This window comes from Wyeomyia smithii, chromosome 2 (genome assembly GCF_029784165.1).
Source record: "Wyeomyia smithii strain HCP4-BCI-WySm-NY-G18 chromosome 2, ASM2978416v1, whole genome shotgun sequence".
In the NCBI taxonomy this organism is placed as follows: Eukaryota; Metazoa; Arthropoda; class Insecta; order Diptera; family Culicidae; genus Wyeomyia; species Wyeomyia smithii.
In genome coordinates this window covers 165,590,522-165,601,562 of record NC_073695.1, presented here as the reverse complement: position 1 = coordinate 165,601,562, position 11,041 = coordinate 165,590,522, and the positions used below count along the sequence as shown (strand labels likewise).

The following is an 11,041-nucleotide window of genomic DNA, read 5'->3' as shown; positions in this document are numbered from 1 at the left end:
CCCGAAATTAGTCTCTCTATCCAATCAAACCACAGCACGGTGTTACTAGAAACGGTTGCTATTCACGTAGTTGATAAATATGGAAAATTAACACCAGTCAGAGCTCTCCTCGATTCCGGATCGATGTCTAATTTTATCACCAAGAAGTTAGCCAATGCCCTCGCCATCCGCCCCCGCACAGTAGATGTCGCTGTAGCTGGAATAGGTGCTTCCGTTAAGCAAATAAAACGCCAAATATCAGCTACAATCAAATCAAGAACGAACAAATTTTCCACTACCCTCGAGTTCCTCGTAATGAAGAAACCTACTGCTAATTTGCCAACGATACCGCTTAGCACAACCTCATGGAAAATTCCGAAGATCCAACTCGCGGATCCATACTTTAACGAACCGGGACTAATCGACATTATCATCGGTGGTGAATGCTATCATGAAATTCACACTGGGAAGCGCATACCAATCGGCATTGGTCTGCCGCTGCTAATTGAAACAGTCTTTGGGTGGACAGTTTCTGGAAAGGTACCCATCAAATCAACCTATGCTCCACCCACCTGCTACATTTCGAATGTCGATAGATCGTTGGATACCGCTCTCCAACGATTCCGGGAGCTAAAATCGGTACATCAAGGTCCGTTATATTCCGCTGAAGAAAGAAGATGTGAAGAAATTTATGCTAGCACCACCACTCGAGCTCAATCCGGAAGGTTCGTCGTTCGCCTTCCTCGGTCTGAAGATCCGCAAGTCACCCTTGGCGATTCGCGCGCGATTGCCATTCGCCGATTTTACAGCCTCGAAAGACGCCTCGAAAGAGATGCCACTGTCAGAACCGCCTACCTCAAGTTTATGGAGGAATATGCCAGCCTCCACCATATGCGAAAAATCGATCCAGTACCCGACGATAAGTCTCACTGTTATTTGCCACATCATCCAGTGTTCAAAGAGTCGAGCACTACCACAAAGGTGCGCGTGGTGTTCGACGCTAGAGATGGTCGGGTTTCGGGTTTTCAAACCCGGACCCGTACGGGTTCGGGTCGGGTTCGGGTTTGAAAATTTTTTAAACTGTCGGGTACGGGTCGGGTTCGGGTTTGGTGAAAAAAAAAAAATTTCGGGTTCGGGTTTGAAAATTTCGGGTTCAGGTCGGGTTTGGGTATGAAAACCCGAAACCCGACTATAAAATCTATGGAATCTCGGGTTCGGGTCGGGTTCGGGTTCCACAATTTCGGGTTCGGGTCGGGTTCGGGTTTGAACGAATAAAAAAGGTTCGGGTTTGGGTCGGGCTCGGGTTTCGACAGAAAAAAAAATCGGGTTCGGGTCGGGTACGGGTTTGAAAAACATCAAACCCGACCATCTCTGCCTCCTGCAGGACAAGTTCTGGATTTTCGCTTAATAATACACTACTAGTTGGACCAGTAGTTCAACAAGACCTACTCTCGATTGTGATACGATTCCGTTTCCACGCTGTAGCCCTTGTCGCTGATATCGAAAAGATGTGTCGACAAATTGAAGTACACCCAGACGATCAACCACTACAGCGTATTCTTTGGCGTACCAGCCCATCCGAACCACTCGATACCTATGAACTTTGCACAGTTACGCACGGAACTGCTTCCGCTCCGTTCCTAGCAACTCGCACCCTTCAATATTTGGCACAGGTAGAGGGGCACGCCTACCCAGCTGCAGCTGATGCCGTTAATAACGATTTTTAAGTTGACGATCTGTTGACCGGTGCTGATAATCCACAAGCTGCTAAAGCTATCCACCAGCAAGTAGCAGCAATGCTCAAGACTGCAGGGTTTGTGATTAAGAAGTGGGCATCAAACGTTCCGGAAGTATTAACTGATGTACCTGTGACAGATTTAGCCATTCAACCCCTACACGATTTGCAAGATGACCAATCTATTTAAACACTAGGTTTGGTTTGGGATATAAAATGTGATATGTTTCGCTTCAACGTCCAGTTACCTCTCCCAGCTGCCGTTCTCACTAAGAGGAAGGTGATATCGTATATAGCAAAAATATTTGACCCGTTAGGCCTTGTGGGTCCCATCATAGCTGCCGCCAAGATGTTCATGCAGCGGTTGTGGAGATTGAAAACAGAAGGTAAAAAACCATACGATTGGGACAGACCACTCCCACCAAAGTTACAGGATACCTGGAGGCAATTTCATGCAACGCTTCACGTTCTGGATCAATTGAGGATTCCCCGCTTTGTTGCTGTGTCATCGGCATCGAATATTGAACTTCACCTGTTCTGCGACGCGTCAGAGTCCGCTTATGGAGCATGTTGTTTCGTGCGTTCAGAGAACTCCGAAGGTGTTAACGTACAGCTGCCAACCTCAAAGTCTAAAGTGGCGCCCATCTCTACTAAACACACTATAGCCAGACTAGAATTGTGTGCTGCAGAACTTGCAGCGAAAGTATACCAGAAGGTTACGCAAGCCATAAAGATTCCTACTAATACCACGTTCTGGTCAGATTCAACCACAGTGCTTCAATGGTTGAGATCGCCACCAAACCGATGGAGAACCTTTGTGGCGAATCGTGTATCATTCATCCAAACGTCTACTGAGGAACCAATTGGAGACATGTGCCAGGTGTGGAAAATTCTGCCGATGAACTCTCACGTGGTTTGCAACCCACAGAAATACTCACACAAACCAGATGGTGGAATGGTCCAGTCTGGTTAGCTCTCCCGCCAAGCAGTTGGCCGCATTCAGTGGTCCCAAATCAAGAAACTATTTATGTCGAAAAAGAAATCCGTACGGTAGTACTGATATCAACCACCCTGGTTGAATCACAATTTGCTGATCGCCTGTTTGCCAGATATTCGTCCTATACAAAACTTCGACACGTCATGGGCTACTTTCTCAAGTTTATTTGTCTAGCTCAGAAGAAAACTCCGAAAGTATCCCCCAATGCATCTCGGATGCTATCCACAATAGATCTTAAAGCAGCAGATCACGCACTTGCACGTTTAGCTCAAGCCCAGCTCTATCCAGCTGAGCTTGCTCTGTTGAACTGTTCAACGAGATGTGAGAATGACCTCAAGTCATCGCCACTCAAATGGTTAAAACCGTTCATGTGTGAGAACGGTCTGATTCGAGTTGGAGGTCGCCTGTCTAACTCTGATCTTCCTGAAGGCATGAAACATCCAATTGTCGTCTCCGCAAATCATCCGTTGGCAGAGACAATCGTGACTTACTACCATGAATTGCTCTTGCATGCTAGTCCCCAGCTAATGCTCTCATTTATTCGTCAAAAATACTGGATAATTGGAGCACGAAACCTAGTCCGCCGTGTTTATCATCGATGCATCAAATGTTTCAGGCAAAAACCAATTTTGATCCAGCAAGCCACAGCAGACTTACCGAAATCCCGAGTGTCACCATCCCGACCGTTCTCAGTTAGTGGCATCGATTATTGCGGTCCCGTATATTTGAAATCCGCAGTCCGTAGACACGGACCAGTCAAGGCATACATTGCTATCTTTGTCTGCTTTGCAACGAAGGCCGTTCATATTGAACTGATCTCTGACCTGTCGACACCAGCTTTCCTATCAGCCCTCCGGCGGTTCGTAGCCCGTCGTGGTCGAATCCGTGAACTACATTCCGACAATGGAACCGCATTTAAAGGGGCATCCAACCACCTACATCACGTGTTTGAAATGCTGAAATCGAATGGAACCGAACGAGATCGAATTGTCGCCTGTTGTGTTGACAATGAAATTGAGTGGAAATTCCCACCACCTCGAGCCCCCCATTTCGGAGGGTTGTGGAAGGCCGCAGTAAAATCTGCCAAGTACATCCTTCTGCGAGAAATAGGCCACACAAGTATCAGCCAGGAGGACATGATTACTCTGCTAGCACAGATTGAAATGTGCTTAAACTGTGACACCGGTTCCTGGTGAACCCACTGACCTCGAAGTGTTAACACCAGGCCATTTTCTGGTCGGCTCAAACATGCAAGCAGTTCCTGAGCCAAGTCTTATTCACACTTCGGAGTCCCATTTAAACCATTGACAACGAACGCAGAAAATCTTCCAGCGCATTTGGGCACGCTGGTATCCGCAATACCTAGCCCAACTACAATCCCGTGCGACAAAAGGTTGCAAGCGTCCTGTTCCAATCGAAAGGGGACGCATAGTCGTTATCAAAGATGATCATCTACCACCTGCGAAATGGCCCTTTTTTTTGCCCTTAGGTAGAATCGTCAAACTCCACCCAGGGAAAGACGGCGTGACTCGCGTTGTTACCATCAAGACAGCGGTAGCAGAAAATGTCGTTAGACCGATAGCGAGAATCGCTATACTGCCATTACCAACAGATGCTGAAGCCACCGATGAATGCTGAAACTACAAAGATCGGTAGAGTAGTCCGAAACTATCTCAATGCGTATCTGGAAAGCAATCAGGTGATTAGCGTTCCATTTAATTTAAAAACCCTGTTCGTTCTACCGGCTCTTTTGTTGTTTACAGATGAAAACGAAGTAAAGAAGGCTACACAACCGAAGATCAACCCTTTCCTGAATGGAGGCAAACAAACGATGTTCCACGGAGGCGAATGAACATGCTATCATCGTCGAGTTTCATTGACTGGAGCTGTCATCGTGAAAACTTAATGAATGATTAAAGAGATCTGAAGGTTGAAATTACATTTCAAGGTGGCCGGAATGATCAATACTCTGATCATAAAAAGTGTTTCCATTATATTTGTGAATAGTTATTAATTGTAAAATTGTAAATTTGTAAATAGTGTGCATGTTAAATTGTTAAAACTTAGATTATCCATTCGAGCTAGTATTAGATCTAAATTTAGGCTAAACATACTTAACTTATAACGTAACGCAAGACTACTAAACGCACTCTGTAGAGTTCATTCTCTGATAAGAGAGATGTAGCGAGTGGAGAATGTGATAGCCAGATACCGTTACCAATTGATCCTAGCGCTGTACAAACCGATCAGTAGAAATTAAATCCCCAATCGAACCACACAGCGTAATTGTTTCGTTCGATCAAGAGTCCGAAGTCCAATTTGATAGCCTTTTTTTTCTGATGTGTTGTCCGACTTCGAAGTGAAGTTTTTAACTCCGCTATTCTCGTGCGCCAAGTAACCCGTTGCCATCAGCTAGCACGGTGAATTTTGTTACGGCTAAAGTGGTGACCAGCGATTAATTCACGCCAAAAGGTGAAGCGGTAGATCGTCGATATTTCCTCTCCAGTGAATTTTGGTACCGTTCTGGGTGAACGGGAAGCAACACCTCCAAAGTCCGGCATTACAGCATCCACGGCTCGATCAGATTATCTAGCTCTCTTACGAATATAGGAAATACCGTTAACCTAAATTTGTAGCCATTCAGGAGCCACTTCGGGTGCTGAAAAAAACGCCTGCAAAACAGATGAAAACTGCTTAAAATAGGTTCAGGGTGATTGGAATAGTGTTCCTCGATTGGAAACTTCAATTGATTATTGTTAAAGTTTGCTAACTTAGTTTCACAATCTGAAAACAAGTTATGAAAGAAAAAAAGATAGAGAACAGATTGATATACTTCTGTTTGAATTTCATCCAACACATTTCGAGTATTGCGTCTCAATACACAGGCGGTTCCTAAAGCTGCTTAGAATATGTTCCCTACCCTACATACGGAAAAAAATTGGTAAGTTGGTAGGTAATATCGAGATACACGAAACTTCGAAATTTTCGCTTCAGTGACATTAACACTTCATCTGTTTTTTGAAGCAGACCTGTCGCTTCAGCACTGTGCAATTGAAACTTTGCAACATTTTTTTTTTTCAATTCAACATTCAACAACTAATTGTGAATCCAGAGATTTGTAGGAATGCTATAGTGCCTGTTTTATGAAACATAAGAAAAATCCATGCTTTTGGAGGAGCAAAAACTACACGTTCATTTTACCGGCTAACATAATCATTGCAGCATGAGCAAATATGATCTAAGTCAGTGTGCATTTTAGAGAAAATTGAACAGATTGATTAGATCCGAGCAATGGAAAATCAAATCATCGCATTTGTAGTGTTATTCTTGTTTTATCTTTTCGTTAAACTGAATTCATAAGACGTTTATTCGCAACTTTGCTTAAATAAACCATGAATTTGATTTATACAATCAAGCATATGCTCTAAAATAAAATCAAAGCCACGTTGAGAGTATTCACATGCATTTCGAGTTTGTTTTTGCAGTAGTGCTACAACGCTATGGCTCTTTTGCACTAAATTTATTCGTTTTTGGCTTCCGTGCTACATCAAAACTACACTTTTCTCTACCGCTGTAAAATGTGTAGTAGGCAGCAAAAACAGAATTTCACATTGTATGTGAATCATTAACAGGTGCTTGTTTACTCAACAACGATGCCTCGACAACGACGCTACAACAGCTTGCCTACCGCTCGTAGCCTGCAATCATAGTAATCTAATGACGTTGTTCTTGGAGTAAAAGGCGGGGAAACGCGAAAATAGATTTTTATTTTTTTTAATCTTATCAGTCGATTATTTTTATTTTTACGGCTTATTAACTCGTCGGAGATCAAAACAAAACAAACAAAAAAAGGAATCATTTAAATCCGTTGATTCTATTTCAAGTGAAACGCCTTTTTACAGACACCAACTGATTTTTATTTAATAAATTTTCGTGGCGGCGGTTTCTGCTGTTTGTTTGCTGTTCGTTCATTGGTCTGCCAATCAGGGATGACGATGATGCAATCGCGCGGACTATTGCATAGTACAATTCGCAGGATATTCGGGATGATGCAATGTTGCGTAACACAGGGTGCGCTTCAAAATGCTTGTTCTAGAACAACCTAACATATAACGTGTTAGCATTTCATAGCGAAAGTATTTTTCACTACAAATACTGACGCACTAGTCAGTCCAGAATACCTTTTCATTCTGATAGCCTGGATTTTGACTCAGTTTCGTCGTAGTGAACGTTACTGGAGATTGAAGAACGTTTCCTCTTAGAGTTGATGAAATTCCGAAGGTTTCAAGCGAAGACCAGTTTATACCTACAGAATGTAGCGCTTATACAAATTCTGGTTGACAGATCAGATAGATATTTTTTTTTATAAAAATTGTAAAATTTAATGTTAACAATTTCGTAATCAAAACTTTATATTAAATACTGTTGAAAGCTTTTTCTATGTCTAGTAGAGCAGCTGCAGTAGAATAACCTTCAGAATCGTTAGCTCGTGTCATATAAGTAACACTGAGCAACTGATAAGTAGTAGAATGCCCCTGGCGAAATCCAAACTTTTCATCTGCAAAAATTGAATTTTTATCGAAGTCCGACATATTATCATTTAAAATATTCCTCTCAAACAGTTTACTTATCAAAGAAAGTAAACTGATTGGTCGATAACTTGAAAGCTCAGCTGAATTCTAGACCGGCTTCAAAATTGGATTACAGGCTTTGAAGGTTTCTTAAGAATCTTTGACAGCATCCTAAAGGGTTTTTTCTTTTGATACATTTTTCAATTTTAGTCTCAAAACTTTTGATCTCTCAAAAAAGTAAATTTATGTTTCTTTCTGTAAATTTTTATAAACAGTATAAACATTTCAAAAACAGGGACACAAGAACGTAGCTAGGCGTACCTACTCGCACGTGATTGGTTCTCCGCGAAAATTTGACCTTAAAACTTTCTATCAGTTGTAAGTGATAAGCAATGAAACAATGATGATAACTAGCATATAACAAAATGTCCAACACTTTATCTATCTACGACATAATGATTATTGTAATCCATCATGTACTTATACAGTTATTGTCGTTTGAAATCTAACCTAATAAATGGCCGGCTCTAGTTTTACCGTTACAGAATGTTTAGAAAACAAATACGTAATCCTGCGTCAAAAACATTGACACTTATTATAAACTCGGCTGCATGCCCATATAAAAAATAACGTATTTGCTACTAGAACCGACGTCATCAATATTAAATATTAAATTATATTCAAGCTAATACAATATATCTGCGTGAACAATTGCAACTTGTTTATTAATGTGGAGGAGGTTACATTCATTTAGAATAATCCAAACATATTTGTAAAAGAGCGAGTTTTAAGTCGTTTGGTTTCATCCACCATAAGCGAAAGATCTATCTGTAACAGGTGTTCTCGGCATCCTAATATTTTGTCGTAGAGTTGTGCTGCAATAAAAAAGTTTATTATTAGCCATCGATTAAAAATATGCAGAATACATACTTTTCAAATCTGTTCTCGATGATGCCTGCCCGCCATAATCCTTTGGTAAAAGCTGTTTTGCTACGAACGGATATAGGGTTTCCTCTTTTTGATGAATATGAAAAATATCGAGCAGCTCTTTTTTGAGGAACGGTTTAATCATCATCATAATAGTATCAATGAATGGGACGACATTGATTAGATGAACTCCTTTAAGACGAATCGGAAGAGCTTCTTGTATGTAGTATAGAAAATTTTTCAAAGTGAAGATTCCTAATTTCGGCAGGTGCCCTAAGTGTAGGCCATGCATGTCGATGATAAGTACATGCCCTTCAGTACATCCTTCTTCCCACAAAATTATATCGGCACAAATGAATGCCCTTAAAATATGAAAAGGGATCATTTTTGAGGCAAGAAACGAATACGAGCATTTCTTACAATTTCAAAACCGCAGCTAAGGAAAATTTACTGACATCTGGGTCGATAATTTTCGCAAAGAGAACTTGATACCCATCCGAAGTACATTTCGGAATAACACATAATGCCCTAAAAAGAATGAAATTATTTTATTTATTTCTATCAGTTTTCGGCGGGTGTCTTAGAATTTTACTGCATTTTTTAGAAGGTTCATTTCATTAATTTCATTTCGAAAAGCTACCGAGAATAAAGGCGAACTTTTAAAATTAATTGTTACGCGTTTTTTACGCGGCACGTATCCTCCACGTAGAAAGCGTCTTTAGTGTACTAGAACTCTTGAATGATGTGCAAGTTATTGCAACAGAACTAGCATATTTAAAAGTTACCAGTTGGGTCAGAATTCGTAAAACGGATCACTGAAAATCCGAAGTTTATTTTTTCAAATAATATTAAAAACTTTAAAAGTTCCACTCGAGAACTTGATTCTCCAATTTTTGCTGAATTTGAGTAAGTTTTCGAGTTGTTATTGTCATTTGAAATTTAGGTCAATAGGCCTATATCTCCAGAAATATTGCATCGAATTTAAATAAATCTTCACAGCAGGTGCATATTAAGTTGTAATTTATAAAAATACTTTTTTGGAGTTTTTTTTTTCGATAGTAACTATTTGAAACGATATATTGAAAAACAAAGTTCAAGGGCACTAAAAATTCTGAAAAAGGAGGAAGGTGGTATCCAAGACACGACCGCATATTTGATTTTTATATATTTCCTTTTGAGGATCCGTTTGATTGGAGCTCGTTTTACTTTTGGCACGGTTCGATTTTGTCACACATGTGCCAGAAACAAGCGATTATGTTTAAACACATTTTTTTAGTTTTCTTGATTTTTTTAACCAATTTAAGCTCAACTTCTACCAAAAGAAGGTATTTTGGAGGATGTTGAGCTAAAGGCGGATAACCGGAATCGTTAAAACGGTTCCTGAGTAATGACCGGAACACATTCCGGTGATATAATGATGATGATCAAAGCAGGCATAGTGCCTTCAATTACTCGGGTGGTAATATCAAGTAATTAGGTCATCACCCTAATTTCATCAAGCGATACCTCAAACGACTTGAAACTAGAACTAGTTTATTGGTGGCAATAGCTACTGTTAATGTCTTTTTTTGCCACCTAAAAAGTAAAAAAAAGTCATGAAAAGAGAACCGTTCATTTTTGGCATGGTTCGATTTTGGCAACAGAAAAGATTCTGGCGTGTTGCCGAAATTGAGCGGGGTCTGTATTTTGATTATTAATTAGCAGCATTCTATTTTAGAGGAAAAAATATTCTCTTTAATATTGATGAACACCTTTCATTATAATACAGTCAATTTTCTTCAATACGCGAAAAGGCAACCTTCTATTTAGGTCTAAATTGAGTACGATTAAGTAGAAGTTGATTCGTTGTTTTGCTTTCGTCTCGATTAGACGCAAATTGTTCATCTCCGTTTGAGCTTGAGCTTGAGCTTGATTGATCACCACCGGTTGCCACTTTGTTACTGATCAGGATTGATTGGAGTTGTAAATCGAATTTAGTGATTCCTGCTTGGGATTTAGCTTTTCGATGTGCATCTCCAATAACCCCTGCATGCTGATCAGTACCGACGCCTGCCGGTCCAGAACGTAGATCAAAGGAAGGAAGAAAAGGGGTGTTAGTCGATACTTGTTGTTACTAGAGGCCGGATATACTCCTGCACACTCCACAAGCACCACGGGTATAGGAATTTTGTGTTAGTTGTTTGTCGCGTTTCTTCTCTACATACGATAAAACTCTTGGCGGTATTTATGGGCCCTCGTCCACTAAGATATTTTTCGCAAACCTATCTTCTATGTATCTAAGACGTTTTGTTTCATTGATTTTAGGAGTACGACGGGAATAACGAGCTTTGTACTAATAGAGGAACTGACCGACCCTTCCAATTTTGAACCCGACGTGCACGCACTTTCCCGAGGTTAGTGGTGCGATCTTCGATATATGAACTCACGAAAGCGCGCCAGGTGCCAACATGTATACAGCCACTGTGTCACAACACGAAGCTGGATCGTCATTGTTTGTTCTGCGAAGACGCTCGATTAATCCTACTATCAGCCGTGAGGTCGTGACTTAGACGTTCGGTGGAGTATTCACTTTAGAATTTTTATCATTATTATTAATAGTATTATTATTATTGTTATTATTATAATTATTATTATTATTATTATTATTTTATTATTATTATTAGGGGAGAGTATCCTAATTCGGACCCCCAGAAAATCTTCTAGCTATGCATGCCAAGCTAACCTACCAAACCTTGTAGGAAGAGGTTGGATGATAGTATATGCCTCGGGTAGCGTACTCACACAACAGGGCGCTATCCAGTTACAAGTTCTGCCTTTCCGCTTCTCTAAGTT

At 40.6% G+C, this 11,041-nt stretch overlaps 2 protein-coding genes across 2 annotated transcripts in view; one reads left to right on the top strand and one right to left on the bottom strand.

Annotated features, from left to right (window-relative positions):
• The first annotated feature begins 2,854 nt into the window (after nt 1-2,854).
• On the top strand, nt 2,855-3,907 carry LOC129720184 (uncharacterized). Its single transcript, XM_055671621.1, has one exon. The coding sequence runs from the start codon at nt 2,855-2,857 to the stop codon at nt 3,905-3,907; it is 1,053 nt and encodes a 350-aa protein (XP_055527596.1).
• Nucleotides 3,908-7,580: 3,673 nt separating this feature from the next.
• The window catches only part of LOC129720671 (alpha-tocopherol transfer protein-like), a 30,156-nt gene continuing 26,695 nt past the window's right edge, over nt 7,581-11,041 (bottom strand). The window contains exons 3-5 of the mRNA XM_055672197.1: nt 8,630-8,737; nt 8,213-8,571; nt 7,581-8,157 (exon numbers count right to left, since the gene is read on the bottom strand). Coding sequence (XP_055528172.1) covers nt 8,033-8,157; nt 8,213-8,571; nt 8,630-8,737 — 592 coding nt within the window. The 3' untranslated portion in view covers nt 7,581-8,032. The remainder of the gene's footprint in view (nt 8,158-8,212; nt 8,572-8,629; nt 8,738-11,041) is intronic.